The sequence below is a fragment of the Ceratotherium simum genome, chromosome 10, assembly GCF_057802395.1.
Source record: "Ceratotherium simum simum isolate JZ-2026a chromosome 10, ASM5780239v1, whole genome shotgun sequence".
Lineage (NCBI taxonomy): Eukaryota > Metazoa > Chordata > Mammalia > Perissodactyla > Rhinocerotidae > Ceratotherium > Ceratotherium simum.
Window position 1 is genome coordinate 46672017 of NC_141909.1, and position 26671 is coordinate 46698687.

At 35.6% G+C, this 26671-nt stretch overlaps 1 protein-coding gene across 2 annotated transcripts in view; it reads left to right on the forward strand.

Annotated features, from left to right (window-relative positions):
- Positions 1-26671, forward strand: part of DIAPH3 (diaphanous related formin 3) — a 480740-nt gene that overhangs the window by 218187 nt on the left and 235882 nt on the right. For both annotated transcript variants that reach the window (XM_004433600.3, XM_087436004.1), the window contains 3 exons: positions 7515-7610; positions 15691-15785; positions 20151-20252. In XM_004433600.3, coding sequence (XP_004433657.2) covers positions 7515-7610; positions 15691-15785; positions 20151-20252 — 293 coding nt within the window. The remainder of the gene's footprint in view (positions 1-7514; positions 7611-15690; positions 15786-20150; positions 20253-26671) is intronic.

Below are 26671 nucleotides of genomic sequence, written 5' to 3' on the forward strand. Positions count from 1 at the left end.
GCAGTCATATATTAATAGTTGAATAGAAAAATAGCCTGTTTCTCACCCTGTTTATTTTCTTTGTAGTTAGGTACATAGTTATTTATTTATGTGCCTAGAAATATTAAAACTGGGTTTGACAGATCAGATGTGACTAAAGCTATTTATACAATTTAGGTTTTCAGTACCACAGCATTTACTTTGATATTTTGCAAAAGGGGTATTGCCAATTTAAAAAATAATTCATTCCAAGTTTTTGCTTTTTTCTTTGTATTCCATATCTTCTGCCTTCAAGCTGCCTGAATCTTTGAAACCATATTGTCCTATCACAACCACCAATAGTAGTAACCCCCAGAAATCTATTTTCCTTTCTCAGCCATTTGACTCTTCTTAAATTCTAACCCTTGAGATTTCCAGGTATATTCCATTCCCCCTGTATAGCTGAGTAACCGAACCTTATCCAAAATTACCACCACTTGAGAGGTAGCGATGGGTGAACTCTTGCTTTTCCCTTTGGAACTGTAGTTTTTTTCCCCATAGCTTTAAACCCTGCTCATTGTATTCAGGAGACCAAATGTTTCTCTTCTCTCTCCGTGGTCCATTCACCCTCCCAGTCTTCTAGTGAGCATGTACAACCATGGAAAATTTGATCAAGTATAAATGCGAAGCTTGAGGAATTATCTTTCTCTTATATGTTTGGTTGTGGACTGTTTTCCTCATGCAAATTCCCTGCCCCGGAGGCTGCCCTGGGCCTGTGGCGTGGTGGTCAGAGCCCTTGTCTGGGATCTGTTCACAGCCAACCTGTGAGCATTAACTCACATTCTCTGCGCTTAGGGTTCCTCATCAATAGAATGAAGAGGTTCAACTTCATATTTAAGGACTGTTCTGCTTCTAAAATTTGGATCCTATAAATTTTTGAGACTCTTCATTAGCCTCTTAGAAACTCAGTAGTTAGAAAGCAAGAAGAAAAACCACTATTATGCAAATCTCTAGTTTTTCGATGTCTCCCTGCTCCCACCTTTCATCCACTTCAACATTGTGCTGGGGCCTCAGTTTTCACTTCCTAAATAATTGATTCATGCTTGCTTTATTTCTGCAGTTGAGCTGATTTTATTGGCTTCTCTGTGTGATAGAGAATGCTTATTTAATCAGGTATACTTCCTTTTATCCTCTCAAGACTAGTGTAATAACAATCTAATGAACAAAAGGTATTTTATTGTTAGCATGTAAAATTTAATAGCGTTTGTGCTAAATGCATACCAGAAAAAAATTAAAATGCTTCCTATTTTAAAAACATATTGTTGTAAGGTATATTTAACCAGGAAGTATCAAGAAAAATAGAGTAAACAATTATTAGTAGCATTTACTTATTTAAAATTCTCAATTAAGGACAGAGAAAAGTGTGGTATTTACTACCTTTTTGCCTCTACTAGCTACTTATACATTTAGAACTGCATATTCTAGAAATTTTTGCAAAATAAAATAATGTATGATGAGATTTATGTGGAATCTTTTTTTTTTTTTGTTTTTTTGTGAGGAAGATCAGCCCTGAACTAACATCTGTGCTAACCCTCCTCTTTTTGCTGAGGAAGACCGGCTCTGAGCTAACATCTATTGCCAGTCCTCCTCCTTCCCGCCCCGCCCCAAAGCCCCAGTAGATAGTTGTGTGTCATAGTTGCACATCCTTCTAGTTGCTGTATGTGGGACGCGGCCTCAGCATGGCCGGAGAAGCGGTGCGTCGGTGCGCGCCCGGGGATGCGAACCCCTGGCCGCCAGTAGCGGAGTGTGCGCACTTAACTGCTAAGCCACAGGGCCGGCCCTATGTGGAATCTTATTCCGGAAAAAAGGTCATATTTTTAATCAGTCTGATTAGAACATAATGGAAAATGAACTGGAATAAGATGTATAGCCATGTACCATGGAATTATGATTTTTAATGGAAAATTTAGTATAAAAGAAAAGATTTTGAAAGGAGATTCTTTATATAATCTTGCTGCTATTTTTGGAACTTTGAAAATAGAAAAGAACAAAGAGAAAATGTAATTAAAAAAGACTTTTTCGGTCTATGGCTCTCGGCGATATAGAAAGTTTTGCCATCTTTGCCTTCATTCTGACATAAAACTCTTACAAAATGTGGCATATGCTGTGTTAGTGATCAGAACCATTTTTGAACAGTATTAATCTTCTCTCAGAAGAAGTGCCGCCAACACAACATCTCTAGGAAGTAGCTTTAAACACAGACCTCTAATGGCAAAAAAGGAGGTAGATCACAGGTATAGATGGCACTAATAATCTGACTTTATGATTCAGAGTTTTACTAGAGAAAATCTAGTCTTTTAGTGAAAGTGTATTTTGTACTAGTTTTAGAAGAAGAGCTCTATCAATGATGGGATGAGTCTAAAATGTGCTCTTCTGTCCGCTCCTGAATTGTGGTTAGGCTCTGATTCTAGTCCCTTATTTCCCTGTCATTGGTGGTGGGGGGGAGGGTTACAGGAAGGTAATTATCTCATTTCATTCTCACAACTCCTCTTGCGGGGCCAGTGTCCCCAGGTCATAGATGAGGGATGTAAGCCACAGTGAAGTTCAGAGGCTGGTACGTGGTGGGGCCAGGATGCGGGACCCAGTGTTGAGATTCCAAGCCTGAGTTTCCTGCAGGGCCCTGCACTCTCTCTCGGCTACTGTTTCATAGAAATACTGTCAGCATGGGTGACTGAAACAGAATTTTGTGTAAAAACTTATTCCTGTTAAACATCCTCCTTTATTCCTATTCCTCTTGAATGCATCCTTCTTATTGTTGCCAATGTTTAGATCCTGCTTTGTCAGTGACCTTTGCGTAAACGTTTTCACTGGTTTTACACTGATTTGAGGCAGTCTGTTATCTGGTTGCATTTTTTTTTCAATGTCACTTTTCACGATTTCTCAGTATGAAAGATTTTATCCAAATCTGTCTGTTTGGATAATGGAAAACAAATCTGTCTGTTTGGAAATAGAAAACTGATTATGTGGTTTCATATCAATAAAAGCATATTCCTACCTTCGGTTTTTTTGAATCTTGTTTTCTTTTTAAAAAACTTTGCTTCTTCCTGTCACTTTGTCCATATTCTCACTATTTCAGTTCCATCTTTTTTCAACCCTCCTTTGACTATTTGGTAGCAGAGATGAGAGGAGAAAACCATCATTTCATGGCATTGTATGTATACAACGATACGTTAAACTCAAAGCCTAATTTGTCATTTTTATTAAAAGGCAGAATTGGTTAAAATTGCTTCCATCTTTGATTTGAAGGTCGAAGTGGTCAAGATTGCCTGGTTAAACTTGTTTTTTTGTGTGTGTGTGTGTGTGACACCTAACATATTTCACAACTAGTAGAAATATTGGAGTCCAAGTCTGGTGATCATTCTTTTATCAGATCTCTTGCTTAAAGTTACTTACCCTATGCATTACTTTTCTCATCATGATTATAATGATGATGACAGTAGTAGTATGGCTATTATGAGAATTATAGAAGAAAGTGCAACAAAAAGTGTTCAGTGCGGTGCCTAGTAGATGTTTGGTAAATGTTATTTAAATTTAACATTACTAGTTTCTTTGGCTTTTTTATTTAGGTAGACTGGAAGATGTTTCAGAATATGGAAAGGATGCTGATGTTGAGAAATATTTAAAAAATTAGAATCTGCCCTTTTCTGGAGGATGAAGATAAGAAAATAAAATATATACATTTTCTAAAAAGTAGAAGATTGCCATTTGGTCAGATTAAGAAAAGGAGATCCACTAACATAATTTTTATTAGGCTTGATCTGAACATTTTAAGCAATATAACAAGACAAGGAAAAGGTTTAAATACTGGGAATAAGGAGACAAATGTGTCATTATTTGCTGGTACCTGGAAAACCTGTGACAGTCCATGGAATATCTAATAGGACTGATACCTGTATTTCCATTCCAGATTTTTCTTCTCCACTTGTGTACATCCAGTGGCCTCTTGTACGTGACCATGTGGATGTACAAGAGCTCCTCAAACTGAACGTATTTAAAACTGAATTCAAACCTGTTCCTCATTTGTTACTGAACTCAATAAAGAGCACCATCATCTGCCTGATTGCTTAAACCTGAGTGCCCCCTTCTTTCTCCTGTAGTGTGCAGGTTCATAACACATGCACACAAACAGCCGTCCATACATACACATGCACACATACATACACAATACACATAAACACACACACACGCATACACACACATACATACATACAACAGGCGTATATTGAGCACCTGCCATATTCCAGGCCTTATTCTTGGTGCTAAGGATACAACGGTGAGCACAGTTTCTACTTCTAAGGGACTTGCTTTCTAATAGGGGAAGAGAGACAATATCCAATTTATGATCTGTCAGAGTAGGTGGTTTGGAGGAGAAAGAAGGGCAGAGAGTGATGGTGACAGGGAATACTGGGCAGGAGGTTGCTATTCTATATAAGGCAGTAAGGGAAAGCTTTTTCGTTAAGGTTTAACAGGATTCTTCTGCTGCATTGTAGTGAAGAGCCTGCAGTTGGTCAAGCCTGGAGGTGGGGAGGCTTAGTTAGAAAGCGACTGTGGTCCAGGTGAGAAAGGGTGGTAGCCACAAGCAGGCGAGTAGTAGTAGTCTTAGGGAGATGGTGAGGAGTGCTTATTTTAGTGAACATTTTGGAGTTAAAGTCGACCAGATTCACTGATGGATTGGATATGGTTGTGAGGGAAGTAGTGGAAAGAAGGATGACTTCGAGCTTTTTGGCTTGAACAGTTGCAGCTAGATCGTTCCCATTTTCTGAGATGAGGAAACGGCTGGGAGAGCAGGTGTGGAGATGTCTGTGTTTTTGGTTTTGGACGTGTTAGGGTGAAGGTGCCCGTTAGACATCCAGTTAGAGGTGCTGAGAGTAGGGAGTTGGATATTCAAGTCTGGAACTCAGGAGACAGATCTGGGCTGGATCCTACTTTTGGGATTCATCCCGTCTCTCTGTTCCAGTTGCCGCCGCCGCGGGTGAGGGCACCATGTACTCGTTTGAATCACCCTAACTCCGTTCTGTCTCACCCTTCTACCATTCCTTTTGCCACTCTTTCAAAAATTCACCCTTAATAGCTGGAGGTTTTCCTAAGATGCAATTCTTTTGATTTCTCTCGCGTACTTAAACCTTCAGTGGCTCCTCATTGCTCAGAGGATAAAATCCAGACTTCTTAATCTGGCTTAAAAGATCTTGCATGATCTGGTGCCTGGTTCATTTCTGGGGTCATTTATTTTCACTCAATCTGTGCTCCTATTATTCTCACTTCTGTCTGTACCCGTCAAGTTCTTGTACCTTTAGACCTTCAAACTCTGTCCTTTCATTACCTGTGCCCTTTCTCCCACCTGCCCAAAACCTTCTCACCTGCCTAACTTATTTTCTCTTTCTAGCTTTTGCTTAGATATCATTCATTCCATGAAGACTGTCCCTGACAAGTATGGGTTAGGGAGCTCTTCTTTGGTCTCCTGTGGTTCTTCCCAAAACATCGCAGATATATCTATGCATTGTAATAGCCATTCGCTTTGCAGTCACCTCTATTGGTCCTTAAATTCTGTGAGGCCAGGATGTCTCTATTTTGTTTAGTGTTGTATCTGTATTGCCTAGCACAGCCCCTTTTAGTTGGTGCTTAATCAATATTTCTTATTTGAATGAAAGAATAAATGAGTAAAGTGGTTAATGATAAAACATATATGCAAAATTTAGCAAAGTTTCTATATTCCAGGAGTAACTAGTTATGAAGTATAGTGGGGAAAGGTAGAATTAACCCATCTCCCCACCATCTGAAATACTTAGTATAATTTAGACGTACTTAGGACGCCTAACACTAACAATAAATATATAGGTTGTCTATGAAGAATACTGTTATGTTGAGTAATTATAGACACGTCATTTCGTGATTTGAAAGTTTGAAAATTGTCAAGATATCAAATCTCTCGATCTATTTACAAATACTTGCAATTAAAATAAAATTCTAATGGATTTTATTTTTGGAACTTTTGAATTACTCTAAAGTTCATGTGGAAAAATGAGTTAGAAAAGTGAAGAAAATTTAGAAAAGGAAAAGAAATAATTTGAAAAACCAGTTAATAAAATATATCATAAATCTGCAGTGCTTAAGACAGAGTGATGATAGTTCAAGAGTAGGACGCAGAACAGTGGAACAGAATTAGAAGCCCAGAGAACATGTATAGGATAAACCTGTAATGTAAAATCAGTTGAGAAAGATGGTTGATTATTCATAAAATGGTAAAGAGATACTTAATTTTTTAAAAAATTTAAAATTTGAACTCTGGCTCACACTGTGTACCAAAACATGTAATTGTAATATGCTTTTTTGATATAAAAGAAATGTAATTATAATGTGCTATCCTACATATGAAGATGCTTTTTGGAGTTATTTTTTCCCCGCATTAGTGATTTATTTGTACATCTTGAACTAAACACTTTGCTCCATTGTTCTTTGTTATCACGATCCTAATTTTGAAAAGATGACTGACTTTAATCAGAAATGCTGTCCGTGGACATAAAGGAGAGGAAAAAGGAAAGGCTCACTTTATTGGTTATGGCTGTTAACCTTGACTGTCATATACTATGCTGTAACTACAGGTCACATACTGTTGTTTAGTGTGAAGTATTTATTCTCTCTTTTTTTTTTTTTTTTTTTTACCAAGGATAGAGAGGTTAAATGTATTTGTTGATTTTAAAACATTCAGATAAAATAAGCTGAGTATCAAAATTTGACTATATTTCAAAGATTTGGAAAACAAATCGTAGATAATCTACTCTTGTAGGTTCATATGAGCTATATTTTTAAATAAGCTTGGTATATGAGGTGTATCAAACATAAAACAGCTGGGTGTGTCTTTTTGTTTGGCGCTCTTAGAGCTAACTTCTTAAACTTTTCTAAGCATTAGTGTATTTATTTTTATCATTGTGTCCTGTATTCTGTTCCAGTGGGCTAACTGTACCTTACTGTTGCATCTGACGGTGTTGGCTTCCATAGTGCACATCAGGTTTTTGTTTTTTCCTGTTAGACCTTCAAATATTTACTCTTAGTAGTTTTTCTAGCATAAGAGCCACCAGTGGCCATCTGAAATAGTTTCGGTCCTGGGATATCTATTACTTTTGTAGCTATGTGATTTAAAAGATTTCTATCTTTTTTAGATTCTTTTTTTTTTCTCGTGAGGAAGATCAGCTCTGAGCTAACATCCATGCCAATCCTCCTCTTTTGTTGTTGTTGTTGTTGAGTAAGACTGGCCCTGGGCTAACATTCATGCCCATCTTCCTCTATTTTGTGTGGGACGCCGCCACAGCACGGCTTGAGAAGCACTGCATCGGTGCATGCCCGGGATCCGAACCCGGGCTGCCAGCAGCAGAGCGCGCACACTTAACTGCTACGCCATGGGGCCGGCCCCTTAGATTCTTTGATGACAGAAAGTTCACCTCCTGTCCTTTTGCAGTTGAATGCTGCACTGCCTCTAACATGGATCTTTCTTTTTACAGAGAAAAGAGAAGAAGATGATTTTGAAGAGAAGAGAGCTATTAAGAAAAAAATTAAAGAACTTAAATTTCTAGATTCTAAAATTGCCCAGAACCTTTGTAAGTATCAGATTTCAGTACTATTAAATTAGCAAAACACACTGGAGGTGGTTCCTTTTAATTATTTCATTTACTTTATGACTTGTTTTTCATTTTATGTTATTTTATTATTAGTATTTGCATAATAAATTCAAAGATAATTTTCCTTTCCTTTAGGCAAATTGTGGGTTAAATTCTTCAAAAGATTAATGCATACTGGAAAATAAAGCTAAGAAAAGGACTTAGAATGAAAATATATCTCCCATAACTGAAAAGAAAGCTACCCTTTCTAGTCTCTCTTTTAAGTATAAAAATAAAGAATTAAGAATTTAGATGATGACATCATATTTTGAAAAAAATGATAATGGATTATTTCTTTTATACCTCTGAGTCTCTGTTACTTGTAATACTTGATCACACAGAAAGGAGGTTGGAATATTAATGGAAATAAGGATGATGAATAAAATGAATTCCATTATCCCATCTGAGCAGTTCAAAGCCTTTCCTCAAAAGTACTGACTGGAAATATTTTAGATTTAATTACTGTTACAGGAGCTAAATACTTAGCGTTGAATTATCTTCCTGACTGAATTACTGTGGGAGAAGAGGGCAAATAGTTTTACTTCTAACTCATTTCTAACTGCATCTTAAATGCGTCAAAGATAGTTCTGCTTGGAACTGAGATAATATGATCTGTATATATTACTTTCTGATGGAGCAAGAGGGATATAATGTGGAGAATCTAGAGGCTTGAAGAGTTAACATGGCTTTCAGTCTGCCCTTCAATTATTATATGCTTCGAGTGAGCTTTTAGCAAGTATTGCAACAAAACAGTTCTTTAGTGAGAGGATAAAGATCCAGGCTATTGATGAAAGAGGAAGTTAGAGGCAATGTGTGCAAAAGGCAGAGTTGTCGTTCCTTTCGTGTAAGTTTTGGAAGCTCCTTCCTTTCATACTCACTATGACAGAGGGCCATCCCTTTTCTGCAGTGTAGGCCTGCTGAGATCCCCATGTATAGTGTGCAGACATTAATGCTGTGCCATCACACGATTCTTTATTTCTGAGCACAAGTTAGTTGCACCGTCCTGCCTCTTTTTTAGCTAGGTGTCACCAGGTGACTTGCCAGGGCCAATGACAATGTAAGTGGAGATGAGATAACATTTGTGCGGAAGTGTTTAATTGCTGGTGTGAGAAGCTCCAGTGCTCATTCCCCTGCACCCAGAATGGCAGTTGGACTGTGTCCGTCACCCTGATGTGGGGATCGTAAGTAACTGAGCCCCGTCTTTCTGATGTGTGATGGACATTTAGTCTGAATTGGAAATAATTTTTAATTTTTTTTGTGCTCAAACAATTGAAATTCGGAGGATTGTTACATAATACAGATATTTCAGGGAATTTTCCCCCCTAAAGGAACATTGTCTCAGTTCAAAGCATTATCAACTTAGATAATATCAAAAGGATCTATACTCTGTGATCTGAAAGAGATGATTTTTTCCCTGTGTGATGGATATGTAGTCTGAATTGGAAATTTTTATTATTATTTTTTTGCTCAGGCCACTGAAATTTGGGGGATTGTTACATGATACAGATATTTCAGGGAATTTTCCCCCCTAAAGGAACATTGTTTCAGTTCAAAGCAGTATTAGTTTAGATAAGTCAAAAAGTTCTATACTCTGTGATCTGAAGAGATAATTTGATTTTTTTCTTGAAAAATGTACATGACCTGCATTACAAGTTGCTAGTCTTGAATCTAAACAGCCTCATTAGGAGTCCTGAAGAAATGTCATTTGTATAGAATTCTTTTCAGATGGGTCAGCCATGATAAGTTACTGTCCTAATATCCATCTCAAAGTTGAAGAATTGACTTGTTAGACTGGGTTCTTTAGTACTATTTATATATTACAGAATATGTACTAAATAGGATTTCAAATTTAATTGTAATAGTTGATAATTACTGATTACCTTTTTGTGCTAGTTCTGTATTTGGCTCTTTAGTCTTTTCTACACTGCACCACGTAGGTTGTAGCACTGAAATAGGTAGGGAATCTGGTGGGTGTAGCAATTCAGGGACTTGAATAACGTTGCTCATTTTGAAAATGGCCAATAGCTATAGGATATATCTATTCCTGTTTAGAGATAACAAAGTCACATTATCATTGAGAACAATGCTGTTTGTCTTGTTTGTTTTAGCTAGAGGATATATATCCATTCATTTAATTGCTAAACACGTTTTAAAGATTTTATTTATTTGTTTTTCCCCCAAAGCCCCAGTAGATAGTTTTCTGTCATAGCTGCAAATCCTTCTAGCTGCTGCATGTGGGACGCGGCCCCAGCATGGCCGGAGAAGCGGTGCGTTGGTGCACGCCCAGGATCCGAACCCCGACCGCCAGCAGCGGAGCGCGCGCACTTAACCGCTAAGCCACAGGGCCGGCCCAAAACACGTTTTAAAGTATAAGATCAAAAGGTCCAGAATTTATACCCTGCCATATTATGATGTAATCCATTCTAGAATTATTCTTGCCCTCTCTGATTGTAGAAGTGTTATAATTTAAGCTTTAAGCAGCTTTAGCAGCCTGTAATCTTTACTGTAATTATAGTCTGATTCATGGCTGCTTTTTGTCTGTGAAATTCAGAGGCTTTTGAGACATACTGAATACATCTCATATACTGACTATCTTGTCACTTAGAAATCTTACTTTCTCTTAACTGAAATGGTCTATAGAATTTTGAGGAAAGGATCTAAGATTCACTTATTTACCTACTTAAAGGTGGGTTAGGTTGCCTATATTTTGAATACATAGAGCTTCTGGCCAAGACTCTGGAGTCAGCATAAAAGACAGGATTCCAGCCATTCTAGGATCAAGAGATGGCTCGGGAGTTTTACAAGGCTCATATGCTTTACCAGAGTTTTTGGAGTGGATATTAGAGCTGTAAAGGGAGGAACTCTGGAATCTATGAATTAATGGAAAGGTTTAAATATTTATAAGTTCCCTTGCAGAAAACATGTGTGAGTGGTTCCAAAATCTGCACACTTTACACTCCTTCACTGAACTCCAAGCTTCCCACTGGGATCTGTATAATCACATTTTGGAGGTATAAGATGCATGTTAGTAAAAGGATTCACTTTAATGGGTCTTTTGGAGGCTTTGAAGGAGTATTTCATATTATTCTCAGTAACTTTTGAATTTTTTTTTTAAAGGATCTTTGCTTGTGTTCTGAATTGTGTGTTGTACATTAGGCCATTTTCAACTATTTTGTAAATTTTTTGCCCCTAGTTATGTCAAATGTTTTCTAAAAAACTTATACATAAACTATAAAAAAATCATAGTTCAATTTTTATAAATATGTGTTTAATGTGTATGTTATTTTAATTATGGAATAATACCTGAAAGTAGTGGATGAATTACAAATAGAAGAAAGAAAAGGGATAAATTGTGTCCATCTGCAAAGTAAATTCTTCCATTAACATTTTATCTTTTCTTTTTCGTGTTATTTGTTACTATATTAATTATACATGTTATTTCTGTGTATTCATAATATTTATTTGCATAATTGTATCAGTGAGATGAATAGTTTTTTTTTTTATCTGCCGAGTTAGGGGTTCCCCAAGACCCCCTTTACTTCTGACACTCAGGACCACTCTTAAGTTTGCTAATTTGTTAGGACTCACAGAACTGACTGAAAGCTATTTTACTCCTCGTTATGGTTTATTAAAGCAAAATGATACAGATTAAAATCAGCCACAGGAAGAGGCACATGAGGCAGAGTCCAGGAGAGTTCCAAGCGTGAAGTCGGCAGGTGTCCCCTCCCGACGGAGCCAGGACCAGCACTAGCTCCTCTCAGCAATGATGTGTGACAATACTCACAGATTATTGCCAATCAGAGAAACTTACCAAAGCCTTGGTGTCCAGAGTTTTTACGGGGTCTTGGTTATGATTGAATGCCTGCTTGCCTGACCTCAGTTTCCAACCCCTCCACAGGTCAAGCTAATACTGTGTGACCCAACGCCCCCACCATATAAATCATATCATTAGCACAGACTGCTTCGGGTGGCCCAGTGCCCCCAGTAAACAAAGATGCTCTTGTCAGGCAGGACATTCCAAGGGCTTAGAGAGTACCTCATAGGAGCCAGACGTCACTTGGGTAAACTTAATCATTCACCACAGAGCATGCCACCTATTTTTCCCCATGCATATTTTTTCATATTATTCGTCTAAAATTATTTTAATTATATTGTTATGATATATATTACACCTATGACAGAATATATAAAATGCATGATACAGTTTAATAGTATTAATCAAACACCCATAGCCAAAGAAATGGAACATTACTAATACTTTAGAGACTTATATATGACCTTCTGCAATCTTCTCCCCTTTCTTGTGAGAATTAACCTTGTCCTGAATCTTAGGTTAAATATTTCCTTCCTTGTCTTTTTTTTGTGTGTGTGTGAGGAAGATCAGCCCTGAGCTAACATTCATGCTAATCCTCCTCTTTTTTTTTTTTTTCCTGAGGAAGACCGGCTCTGAGCTAACATCTATTGCCAATCCTCCTCCTTTTTTTTTCCCCCAAAGCCCCAGTAGATAGTTGTATGTCATAGCTGCACATCCTTCTAGTTGCTGTATGTGGGACGCGGTCTCAGCATGGCCAGACAAGCGGTGCGTCGGTGCGTGCTTGGGATCCGAACCCTGGCCGCCAGTAGCAGAGCGCTCGCACTTAACCACTAAGCCACGGGGCAAGCCCTCCTTGTCTTCATAGTGTGACCAACCATGTACATATTCCTAAACAATAAGGTGTTAGGTTTTAACTGACTTTGAATTTTACATAAATAAAATCATACCATGTTAATGCATCTAACTGTAGGATATTCATTTTCATTGCAGTGCAGTTTAACATGCTTTGAGTATTATACTTTATTGATTCAACCCTTGGTTGATGTTTGGGTTTTTTCCCATTTTTTGGTTGTACTGAGACAGGGTGTGGCAAACTATGGCCTTCAGGCTAAATCTTGTCCATCGCCTATTTTTTTAAACGTGATTTTAAAGGAACTTAGGGCGTTTGTTTACATGTTGTCTGTGGCTGCTTTTGTGCTAATAGCAGAGTTGAGTAATTGTGACAGAGACTGTATGGCTCACAAAACCTAAAATATTTAATTCTGGCCCTTTACAGGAAAGGTTTCTTGACCCCTGCTCTAAGTATTTACCTGTTCTGTGTTTGTACCACTTTACTCTTCCACCATTACTGCTCAAGTGTTTCCACTGTAAAACTCACCAGGGATCTAGTGTGGCTTTTTAAAAAGTTTATCATGTTTGGGATTTGGTAAGCCTCCTTGTTCTGATAATTTGTGTCTCTCTATAATTGTGGAAAATTCTCTGACATTTACTCTTTATTTATTTATTTATTTTTTTGTGAGGAAGATCAGCCGTGAGCTAACATCCATGCTCCATGCTAATCCTCCTATTTTTTTTTTTTTTTTGCTGAGGAAGACTGGCTCTGAGCTAACATCTATTGCCAATCCTCCTCCTCTTTTTTTTTCCCCCAAAGCCCCAGTAGATAGTTGTATGTCATAGTTGCACATCCTTCTAGTTGCTGTACGTGGGACGCGGCCTCTGCATGGCCGGAGAAGTGGTGTGTCGGTGCGCGCCTGGGATCCGAACCCAGGCCGCCAGTAGCAGAGCGCGTGCACTTAACCGCTAAGCCACGGGGCCGGCCCCTGACATTTACTCTTTAAATATGCTTCTTTCCTGTTCTTATGATTGCCTTTGGAACTTCAAGTAGACATTTTTTAGGTATGCTTACTCATCTTCTGTCTCTCTTAACCTATTCTTTTTCCATCGCCTTGTGTTTGTGTTTTGGATACCTTCTTTGCATATGTCTTTCACATCATCAATTTTCTCTTTATTTAATGTCTAATCCATATGCTGAGTTTTCAGTTTCAGTAGTTTAATATATATATATTTTTCTAAAAGATCTTTTTTCTCCTTCAAATCTTGTTTCTTTTTAATGTCTTTTTTCCCCTACCCAATATTTCAAACGTTTCTTTCATTTTTTAAAATACTTATTTTATTTTCTCCCAGGATTTCTGCTTTCTTCTCTTTCAGGACAGCTCTGGAATGCATTTAAGATTAAAAATATCTTTTTTTAAAAATATATTTCAAGAGTATCTCTGCACTTTGCCATACTGCCTGAAATATAAAACTGTCATTTCTTTCCTAATTACTATATTATGCCTCAGAGTGATTCTTTTTGATCTTTCTATTTTCTGTATTTTGTTCTTGTATCCATAGACTCGGTTTCTTGAGTGCGATTTGTTATTTCTCAAAGGAAATCAAAATTTCAAGGATTCTGATTAATCTTACTAATCTTACTAAGTTTGTAATCCAGATACGTCTTAGCAATTTGCCTTCTCAATTTGCTTACTCCTGAGGTTGAACATATTACATTATTTTTTGTCTTTTTGTTTCCTTATTCTTTTTATTGAATTTACATACATTTTGCTCATTTTCCTATTTGGACCTCATGGTAATATATACATGAAGGGAAAAAAAATGCTCTGAATTTTGAGACAAGTTTACCCTCCAAGCTTCCTGCTTTTTAATTGTTTTAAGTGCTTTGACTTGAGTGTTTTTCCTTTTATGTTGTCAGATATCAATCTTTTCGCATTTTCCAATGATTTTTATGATTAAGAAGTTCTTCTCCACTCATCAATGAGCTAATTTGCCATGTTACATTTCTTTTAGTGTTCATTTTTGTTAATATTTACATTTAATTCTACAGTCACATGCAACTTGTTTTGTACATGATATACAGATTTTGATTTTATTCCCTCCCCATCAGTTACTCATTGATTATCTTGATCATATAGTTATTATATTTTTATGCTTTCTAGTGTTTACTACAAGGTTATCCTTTTATAGTTCCATTAATCTCTATCTATTACAGTCTCATTTAGATCCTTAATTTCTTCAGGTTCTTGGGATATTAAAGATTATACACATCTATAATTTCTAGCACTGTTATCCCACGTTTGTGACTGTTTGAGTTCAGAAATGTGTGAATGAAGCTGGTGATAAGAACACAGACGGTGCCCTTGTTATTCATCTGTAGATGAGACGTGGTATCCTCAGGAATCGGGAAGACAGCCGTACTCCAAGAAAAAAGCAGATCGTGTTTTCTGAGTCTTATGAAACATAATGTCTTTATATGAAAATTTCTACAGACAAAATGACATAAGTTCCGTATATAAAATAGGTTAATCAGCGATTGGTAGCAAGTTTTGAGTATGTTTGAGAAGTGATATCTGTCACTGGAGAGAAGAAACATAATAATAGCAGAATTTGGGGGAAACAGCAAAAGCATTAGATCTAACGCTATGAAAATACCCTTGTATACCTCAGTAATTTTTGAGAAGAGGATTATGTTTTAACACTAGGTATATGAAGTACCAAAAAGAAAATGTAAATAATGTTGGAATTCTCAGTAATAGCATATTATCCCTTCTAATCCATTTGGATAGTTTTCCATGAAAATTTGTATTCTCATATTTGATATTTAAATTTTAGTTACATGCAAAGGCTATTTCTCTGGCATATCGTCTAGGATATTTCTGAACAGTGAAGTGCTATTGTAACTTGTGAATGTATTAATGTACTGCTTAGCAGTTTTCTTAAGATTTTTTTTCTGAACTGTTTAGTAGGGCTGGGAGATATTCTACAAGCTAACAACACACGTTTAGACAAATATTACATACATATATTGGGCTTTATGGTTCTTTTCATTACAATATGATATTTTTATGGTATACCAAACATACTTCTTTTTTTTAATCACATGAAAATTGGCACCGTTCCTATGATAGGCTAATAGCTAAGCATTAAAAATCAACCTTGGAACCAGCGTAATAATATAAGTCTGCTGTTTAAACACTAGTTCTAAAACTGGAGAAGAGTATAAAATGTGCTACTGAAAATTTGCCACACGGTAATTATATGTTTAAAAATCTCTCATTTTATGAATTATTTTTGATTTTACTTATAGAACTATATCTCAAATTCTTTTCTTACTTTTTTGATCATGAACCCTTTTTTCCCCCCTCGTAGCAATTTTCCTGGGCTCTTTTCGGGTGCCATATGAGGAAATCAAAATGATGATATTGGAAGTGGATGAAACACAGTTGGCAGAGTCTATGATTCAGGTAAACAAACAGGCAGAGAGCTTAAATTCCAATATTTCATTGCAAGCTTCTCATTAAATAGAAATCTGTAAGTGAAGCAAAATTCTTAAACCAAATCATTCAACTGGAAAATCATTGCTGCATAATTAGTTTTAGCATAACTTCTGCATTGCCAGGAGATGAGACTCTGCATCTTCTCTTAACTGCAAACTAAATATAATGCTATCAAAATGATTACATTTCAATTATTTTAAATGACTGTTGCTGACAGACAAATTGTTTAATTTTACATGTATGTTTTAGTTTTTGTTACAGTTAAGACTAGTAATATGTTAAGTTAAATTTATTTGTATAATCTTAGAATATGTTTTTCTTAGGCTTATGTCATATAAAGTTGTATTATTATTTGGTATAGAAAATTGAGGGAGTTTTCTCTTCATTTAGAATTACCTTTATTAACAACCTTTACTCGAGTCGGTTGTGTTCCTATAAATACTAAAAATTGTTTGCATAGTATTCTGAATTCATTTGGAAGGCTGGTAGACTTCTTAAATGGTTTCTACTCACAGTATTATTTAAGGAATGCTAGTTTGGTGCCAAAAAGTTACTTGCTGTATTCCACATAAGGTGTCAATAATGCATATTTTGATAAAATTTAAAGTTGGAGAATCAAACCACAAATTATATAGTGAGAGAATAATATTTCTTCAGTTTACTATGTTTTATTCTTATAATAGATGTACTTAGAAAAATGATTTTTTAGCAATAAAAAGAAACCAAAGATTGTTAGTGTCAACAAGCAATTAAATTATTCTAGACATTTTAACCCATTAATAAATGGTATCCTTAGAAGTTGTTCTTGGTTTTGCCTCTCCTATCTTTTCTTCTAGATATCGTGGTGATATAATCCCATTAGTGATTTGTGCTGTGAGTCTCTGAGACTTATAAACCAGCTAATTCAACAACTCTTAAGCATTTTTTTCTCTAGCAGTTTCTTTTTACTAGATTTTTGTCTTTATTATTGTTGATTGTGTATGTGCCTTGTTGTTGTGAGTAGATTCCAAATTCCTTACAGAAAACTTTTCTATTTAATACACATTTGTATTTTTTATAGTGCATTTGTTAAATATTTACAGAGTGGCTTTCATTAATACATGAATGTTTTGGATCCTGTGGCTTTTGTTGTACAGAGATGGAAAAAAAGTATTTGCATTTTAAAATTCCTGTCCAAAGAGCATTCAGTTCTATGTAATTTATTAATATATTAGTTTTCTATTACTGCTATAACAATTTACTGCAAATTTATTGGCTTAAAATAACACAAATTTATTATCTTACATTTCTGTACAATGGAAGTCTGGCAGGGGCCTTACTGTGCTGAAGTGAGGGTGTTGGCAGCCTTGCCTTCCTTTCCATAGGCTTTCGAGAAGAGTTTGTTTCTTTCTCTTTTTCAGCTCCTCATGGTTGCCCACATTCATTGGCTTGTGGGCACCTTCCTTCATCTTCCAAGCCATCCATGTTGGATCTCCCTGTTCCTTTCTTTCATAGTTGTCTCTCTCTCTCACTCTATTGCTCTGTCTTCCTCTTCCATTTTTAAGGACCTTTGTGATTACATTGGGTACATCCAGATGATCCAGGATAATCTCCCTATTTTAAGGTCAGCTGATAGAAACTTTAATCCGGTCTGTAACCTTAATTCTCTTTGCCACCTACCCTAATATTTTCACAGGTTCTGGGGATTAGATGTGGATATCTTGAGAGAGGTTGCGTGATTATTCTGCCTACAACAGTTAATAAATATTAAATCAGTTTTATGAATATAAAATCTAAAACTTTAGTTTGGATATCTGTAAAGTCTTCATATATTCACTAAAAAATAAGAATTTCATGCTATTTGAAGTCTTATTTTTAATTTTAAAAATATGTTCCTAATTGTAAAGTGAAGAACTGCCTATTTTTGAATAGTGCGTAGAAAGTTTTACTTTGTAATAATCATCATTTTGGTGATTTGTCTTTGTTCACTGTCATGGTTTTATTTTGGCCTATCTAGTTATTTCTTCATATATAACAAGATGTCAGTAGTATGTCATTTTTTTTTTTTTTTTTTTTTTGGTGAGGAATATCGGCCCTGAGCTAACATCTGCCAATCCTCCTCTTTTTGCTGAGGAAGTCTGGCCCTGGGCTAACATCCATGCCCATCTTCCTCTACTTTATATGGGATGCCGCCACAGCGTGGCTTGACAAGTGGTGTGTCGGTGCGCGCCCGGGATCCGAACGAGCGAACCCCGGGCCACTGCAGCAGAGCGTGCGCGCTTAACCGCTTGCACCATCAGGCCGGCCCCAGTAGTATGTCGTTTTTGATGTCATTTTCCCAACTCACTCTTTACTCATTTAGCTTTGTCACATCAGTCTTCTATTAGTTCATTCATTTAGCAAATATTTTCTTGTGCCCACCATGTGCAGGGCATTGTATTAGGCTCAATTGGACATAGACTTTACCTTGTTGGAATTTATAATTTGGCACAGGAGATGACATTTACCTATAGAATTATAATATAAGATAAATATGGCTGTATTAAGGTTGTTTTAGAACTAGATAATGTGGTAGGTGTGTGTGGATGTGGAGGGAGAGGTTCTTAAAGACTGAATACAGTGTGGATGTAGAAAAGGGCAGTGTGAGCAATAGTGAGGGGCAGTTATTCTGGCAGTAATAATACCCTGAGCTGTGAGGGAAAAGCTGGGTGTGTGTGGGCAACTGTGACGACTTTAGTTTGATAGGACCTTAGCATTTGTGTAAAGGAAGAGACAGAGGAAAGTTGGGCCTGTACTCTTACAAATCACAATAGTTTTATTACTTTAGGAAGCAAAAATAATAAAGTGAAAAATTAATAGATTTCTCTTGAGAGATTAAAATTATATATTAACTAAAAATGTTCAAGGGGATTTGTTGGTCATCTAAAGGGATGCTGGAGAAATTTGGAAGCCCACTGCCATAAATAACTCAAATAATCCAGCTGTCAACTAGAATGGTTAAAAGAAAATATAAACAATCAGGTCTTTTAGTCTCAGACAATTCTAAGAGAAACTTCTGTTTATATGGGAAAGTCATATACCTGTATTGTTTTTATTCAGTTAGTAGTATTAATAGTGAATACTTTTTTTAGGGATGATCTTAAATTGCCACTTTTTTTGTTTGTTTGTTTTTGGCCAGTCACCCAAGTTTTTGTCCAAAGGTACACAGTGAGTCAAAAACTTGTTCTTTGATCTAACTACTTTGATATATAACATTCTCTAACAGTATTTTTAACTAATTTGCACCTGTGGGGGATTTTTTTCCCTATAAATTTATATAGCATGATGTAGGCTTAATTATAATTTGTATTTGCCTTTGGGCTTGTAGAGAATATACAGATGCTATAATTTGGGATTGTGAGCACCAAACACTCTTTTTTCTCTTAATTTTAATATCAGTACACTAACTTGTTATAACACTATTATAGTCAATTATATTTTGATACAGAGGATCTATATAGACTTTATCCAAGGGATGGTTTAATCATTTGTTTTAACAGACAAGCATAATTCTGTGTATTCGCTTGGTCTTTCTCCATTGGGAGTGTTTTTCCTGCCTAAGTGTGTGGCTTGGGAAAGGCTATGCATGGACAAAGGAGCCAGAACAACCAAATGAACCTGTGGTTTCCGGACTGCAGGTGATACAGGCACAGGGCCGTTACAGCGTGGGCACTCGAGTTCCCAAAGGATCTCTTTATATGCTTTTATCTGCAAAGTATATCACTCTGTGTCTTCAATGCCTTTTCAAATTTTCTTTCAAATCCTAAAAGTTACTTTGTCTTTGTTTTAGAGAGATCTTCATTTTCGTTATTAAAACCATGATCAAGTCTTGCCAGCATTGTCATTAAAATTCCCTTGATTTCTTTTCTATTCTTTCCCTTGCCTTTTTAGTAGCAATATGATGATTTCTTTTATCTCCCTGAGTGAAGTGTTAAAATATGTTTGGCTTTGCCTGAAATTTCTGACATTTAATTCCCTCAAGCTGAAATGTAATTGATCACATTTATCCAGGTGAGAAAGCTGTTCCTTTGGTATAGGTTGAGTTCTTCTTTCTCAATTATATAGCTAATCAAATAAACATTCAGTAGTGCTTGATTTGAATATATAATAACTCTGGATAGAGAAGAGGAAAATTGCTTTGAAGATGCAGGGAATGTAGCTAGCTTATGGCTTAGTATAAGGGACCTTACACCTAGAAATAGAACTCAAGATTAACTTCTTCACTGGTTTCCTTCCCATAGTTTATTAATAAATTTTCCTAGAACTCAAGAAACACATTTAGTGAAGATTTTTTCTTTTGGTTTTAATTTTTAGAACTTAATAAAGCATCTTCCTGATCAAGAACAGTTAAATTCATTGTCTCAGTTCAAGAGTGACTATAACAACTTATGTGAACCTGAACAGTTTGCTGTTGTGGTAAGTACTGCCTCTCAGGATAAACTCTCTCTTGAGGGGATTTTTGTACTCTGCAAAGTAAGGGAAGGAAAACGTCAAGCCTTTTCACATCATTGTTACAAACCTTTATTGTCCATCTTGCTTTTTTTTAAACCTAAGGGTATTTATGGGAAATTATCTTGATTTAAAATATATATTGAAACTCTAGTCTTAAATGAAGTCCAAGGGGCTTTTACAAAGTATAAACATGATTTTCTATGTTCTCTGTTTAATGTCAAAATGTAAAATGAAAACTGTACTCCTTGTGACTAGAGAATATATTTATGATTTATTCTAGAGTTCTGTATTCCAACACTGCAAGAGTAGCTTCAGTTTCTCATTCTAATCACTCACTTCAGTTCGTCTCATATTTTAGACTCTGAAATTAGAAATATAGTCTCTTTCTTGGCAATGAGAGTGAAAAATGAATACGTTTTAAAAAATCTTCAAGACACCTTGATAATCATCTTGTTCCAGCCTCCTGTTTTATAGAAGTTGGGGTCTGAAGAGGTGAAAAGACTTGCCAAAGTTATATGTTAGCTGTGTTGCAACTTAAAATTAAGATTTTTATCAAGCTTTCTTTCTCCTGCTCTTTTCTCCTATCATTAAATTATCATTTTGAGGTTGGTTATACTCAGTCATCATGACTATACTTTAAAGTAGTGTTTCATTTTTTTTATATAAGATTATTATATTTTCCTTTCATCTTCAGTTATATAATTACCAACCTCCAGGAGGGTGATGGAATTGTATTGGGTATAATTTTGAAAATTTCAATTGGCTAACTGAAGGACTATGTCTGCACACCGTATTTTGCATGTTGTAGGCGTTTGCTCTTAACCTCCTTCCTGTCTCTTTGTTAACCCATTCTACTCAGCCCTCCCTGCAGTGCCTTCCCCTCTCCCTGCCCCCAAGTTCACAAAACTGAATAGAACACAGAAGATAAAAAAGCAGTGTTTCCTATTCACAGTCTTATAATTTTTATTATAAAACTTTTTAAATTACTGCCTTTACAAAAATGTTTTACATTTTTTTTATCCAATTCTCCAGGACACTCTTTTCTCCTCTTGCTTTTTTCCCCACTTTTTTCTGTATTTCCTTGCTTGCTTTATTTTCTGTTACCTGATCACTTTGTCTTTCTCTTGATCCCCATTTGATGCTCTATTTGCAATGTCTTCCATATGAGAGTAAGTGAATAAGGGAGAATTTGCATAGTTTTTAACCACAGACTACTTAGAGTTTTGGTTTTTGCTCATCTTTTTTGAGTCTTGAATGAAAGTCATAAAATGTAAAATTATAATTTTGAAATGTTTCCCATGCACATTAAATCTGAAACACAAGCTTATACGAAAATGTCTATTTAACAAGTAACTTTTTATGTTGCGTATCATCACAGAAAAGATTTAAAACTATTCCCATGTTCTAGTGATTGTCACAGAAGAATGAGCTTCAACTTGCAGATATTTCAGGTTTATTTAAAATAGCCAGGTTCTGCCCTCCATTGAAAATCTAGAGTTTACATCAAAGAGCTGTCATTTACAAGCAGTGTACTTGTAGGGGTCAGAAAGTTAAAACAACTGTATTTTCAGATACCAGTGCTAGAGGTTATAGTTTTCATTTTAAGATAGAGATAGAACACTTCCGTTTCAGGACATGTCAACTCAGACTTGACCTTGAATCCACACATTCGATGCCAGGTCATACTTGACTGCAAATGGAATATAATGTGGAAAGAGTAATGCTGTTGAAAAACATCTGCTATGGACAATATGAACAGTGCTTTACCCTCTGTTGATTATGATTATTCTTGAACACATTATTTTAAGTTCTGTTAAGTTGTGTGGTACTAACATTTTAAAATATAATTGCCTTGGTGAAGAAAAGAGAAAGAAATTTGAGGGGAAAATGAGAACTTTTTATATTCTTTTGTTTGTCAAACAGTAATGTTGTTCAGCTTTACCTTTTTCATTTCAACTTTTCACCATTCTCAGTCTGGCTCCCCCTACGTCTCACTCCCTCCCTCTGAAAAAGAGGGGAAATCTGCTTAAAGTTCCAAACAATACTTGAGAATTACCAGAAAAAAGGTTGAACAAAGAAGGTGGAACAGTTTGGAATGCCTGAAATTTTTTGTTCTCCTTTCTGGAGTAAAAGCTCTATTTTAAGTTTGCTAATTCATTAAAGAGTGATATGTTTTCAATTTATCAACACGGTATAAATAATAAATAATTTGGTGGTTTTAGGAAATTGATTATAATTGCTGTGCATATTTCTATAAGATTTCCATAATACTAAGTTTTTAATGAAGTTATGTTTGTATCGAAGATGGGCCATTAACTTGAGGTAAACTAAACTGCAGATTCCTTCAAGACTTTTATCTCACAGAAAAACATTTACTTTTTGACTAATCGTAGCTTTAAAGTACTAATCATTTCTACCTGAAAAATCATCAGTGTCCACACAGGAATAGTTGGGGTTGGGATAGCCTTCGCTCCTCCCCACTCCTGAAGTAGGGCCAAAGCTGCCCTTTTCATTTGATTTTTACCATAGATAGACTTGCTCTTAGCTCTGTTTCATCTTCAGGCTCTGTAGACTGATATTGTGATTTCTGGCATTGTTTTTATTTTAACAACAATCAGTTAAAACTTGACAGTTATGTTACTTGCCAATCAGTTTAATTTTCTTTTATCCAATTATGTAAATTCATTAATTTGGTTCATGTGAATTTCAGATTTCTCAGAAAGGTGTGTTCTATTTAAACAAACACCCAAATTTGATACAATGGCTAAATTCACCACAGTTGTTTGCATTACATATCAACTTAATTCTACACAAGAATTATGTTAAACAATGAATAAAAAGCAACTCTACCAGGACATTGGTGTTAGTTTATGTTATTATCTTTTTGATAGAAAGGCAATGTGCAAAAGTAATACATCCAAAATGTTAGTAACCAATGTCAATTATAGAGCAATTAGAATATATAAGATATAACATGTAAATTAAAAGTGTTTTATCATATATTGTTTACATACAACTTTCCAGAGCTCTATGTCCTGTAGAGTGTGGCATACAAATATAATATTCAGAAATATTATGTCAATATCCATGAAATCTTATGTCCTTAAAGCTTTCTTTCAACCACTAAACCATTTGATATGTCTATATTCTCTCCAGGTTTGCTGGAATAGAATTTCATATCCACGTTTATTCATTTCTCCCTTGAAATTGGAAGCAGAATTCTTTAATGCTGATACTATCTCTGTTCCTAAAAAAATAGTCTTAAACGCATGAGTACTGGATATGGGTACTTTATGGTACTAAGGGTTTAGTCAGTGATCTTTTATTTCTGGTAATTTAGAATCTTAAGGTACCTTCCTGAAGTAATTCTCTTTGTAGTCCTTATGATTTGGACGTTAGCTGATTTGAGCAGGAGAGTTCTCAAAGTGTTGTAGAGCTGGCCCTGTCTGTGCATTGTAGTCTAGTTGTGATGGTGACATGGTGGTGGTGGGTGTTCTGTACCTTTTAGAATTGATATCCAGTGTTATGAATTCAAGGCCTAATAGTTTAATGATATTATTGACTTGTTTTTATAGCTGATATGTCCTCTGTTTTTTGGGAAATTTTGGCATATGAAAAATAATAACCCATCAATAAATCTGAACAAGCTGTCATTTAATGCTGAGAGACTAAGGGTTCTGGTCAAATGGTATTTTAGAGGAGTGCTCTGGGAGGTGGTCCATTTCTGTATCATTTTGTGTGACTTGAAATGGATGAGCCACTTTACATGCTGATTTTACTTGTTGGTTTAGGTTCTGGGCGGAGGACACTGAGTACTGACCGACATGCTTAATTTGAAATATTCTTTTCCCTGCACAGTCCAGAATAAAACTTTTTTGTTGAGAAATTGATATATATTTGGCATGCCTAGCTTCATGCTTTATTCAACTTAATTTTCTGTAAATAAGATTAAAAAATGAAAATATACATCCTAGAAACTCTCAGTCATTGCCTATCTCTTTTCTCAGATACCTTCCTTCCCTCTTCAGCCCCAGCACCACCTCTTTCATCCTCTCAAACTGTTGCCTGTTTACCGAAGGTTGGTTCCTATTGAGTAGAAGCTGATTTTAATGGTATGACTGCATCTCTTACATTTGCAGTGTTTCCTTGATCAATAAGCCATTAGGTAAAATCACTGTGCTGGTTTAACTGTGTGAGAAATAAGATATGTAAATACTCAATGGGATCAGAAGATTAGCTCAAGTTTGAAAAGAGGCCGGAAAATTTGCATTTGAAACTTGGTGCACTAGACTTTCTTTGATTAAAAATTCTAGGTTTTTGAGTATTTGTCTCCATATTATTTAATTCTGTTAAGCTGCCTATTCTTCAAAGGAATCAAAACTTTTATAGGAAGATTGAACTGAACAAATGTCCTGCTTGTGTACTGTATTTTGATCTGCCACCATTTGGTGTCACTGTAGGGCAGGCCTTTTAAACTTTGTGCAGTAGAGGACTCCATTTTTTTTTTTTAAACAAAAAATATAGGAATTTCATGTATATTTCCATGCATTAAAAATGCCTCGTTTTAAAATACACCCTAATATTCTTGTTATAAAACATTCAAATAACATATAAAAATATTGACTACAATGTGGAAGTTCCTTCTACCCCACTACCTCACTGCATTCTATACAAACGATCATTTTTAACATTATGTTGAACTCCCAAATCTATGTCTTAGTATTTGCAAATGTATGCATGTTTCATATGCACATTTAAAAAATACATTATTCTGAAACTTTTCACCATAAAATGTATTTTGGAAATTTTTTTCATGATGAACTGTTTTTAAACTCTTATGTGCTGTTTCATGGTCTGTACTATGACTTTTTCTTTTAACCAGGCCCTTAAGGATGGTTAGTTCTTGTTTTGCCCAGGGTTTTAAAAAAATAATTCTGCACTCATCTTTCTATATGTATTTGAAGGCAATGTATATAGAGGTTATGAGCATGCACTCTGAGTTTGAATCCTAGATCAGCCTTGCTAGCTGTGTGGTTTGGGGTAGTTATTCATTTTTATGTACATCAATTTCCTTATTTATGAAATGGGACTGTATTAGTTTCCTGTTGCTGCTGTAACAAATTACCACAAACTTAGTGGCTTAAAACAACAGAAGTTTATTATCTTATAATTCTGGAGGTCAGAAGTCCAAAATGGGTCATCAGTGCTGTATTCCATCTGAAGGCTATAAGGGGGAATTTATTTCCTTTTTCTAGTTTCTAGGGGCTGCCCATATTCCTTGGTTCATGGTCCAGCCTTTGACTTCGCTTTTGTCATCACATCTCCTTCTCTAACCCTCTTCTCTTTTCTTCTGAGGACCCTGTGATTATATTGGGCTTACCTGGATATCGCCCCATCTCAAGATCCTTAGTTTAATCACATCTGCAAAGTCCCTTTTGCCATGTAAGATAACATATTCAGAAGTTTCAGGGATTAGTTTGTGGCCATGTTTGAGAATCATTATTCTGCCAACCACAGGGACAATAATAGTGCCTACCTCCGTTGCATTGTTCTGAGTATTAAATAAATTGATATAATGAATAAGTGTAAATCATCTTATAATCATAAACTCTCTATAAAGGTTATCTTTTGTTTTTAATATTATTGTTTCTTTAGGAAAGAGTCCCAGAATTTGAATTGCTGTATCAGAAGGTATTTTTATTCTTGATAGTTACTACCAAGTTGTCTTTCCAGGAGGCATGTCAATTTACACTTTTATGAACAGTATGCATGAGGATTCTTTTTCTTGCACTATCACCAATACTTAATATTACCTTTCTTTTTTCAGTTGGTGATTTTTTTTTTTTTACTTTATATTTCCTGATTATTAAATGAGATTGAATTAGTTATTATATATTTATTGGTTGTTTATATTTCTTAGTATTGCCTATTAATATCTTTCATTTTCCTAATATATATTTTTCCTTGTAGTTTGTAGGAGCTTCTTATATAATCTATATGTTACTCCTTTGTAAATATTTGCAATTTTTCTCATTTGCCTCTCATTTGTCTTTCAGCTTTTATTTATGATGTCTGCTATACCTTATGCTTCTCAAGTTTGAGTTTAAAAGTGAATTGAGATGCAGAAAACCCATGTTCCTCACAGATTGGAATGTGTTCTGTGTATAGGGACAAGCTTAGTCCTTGGTACATAATAGGCGCATGATAAATCAAGATTGATTGATTAAATCCTTAGTTACAAGGAACATCTTGTAAAGATGTAAAATGAAGAGTGAAATGCCACTGAATATCCTTCATTGACTCCCTAAAATCATTCAGTTGCTCCCCATAACTTTTACATGGATGTCCAAATTCTTAGACTAGCATTAGGCCTAACTTCATTG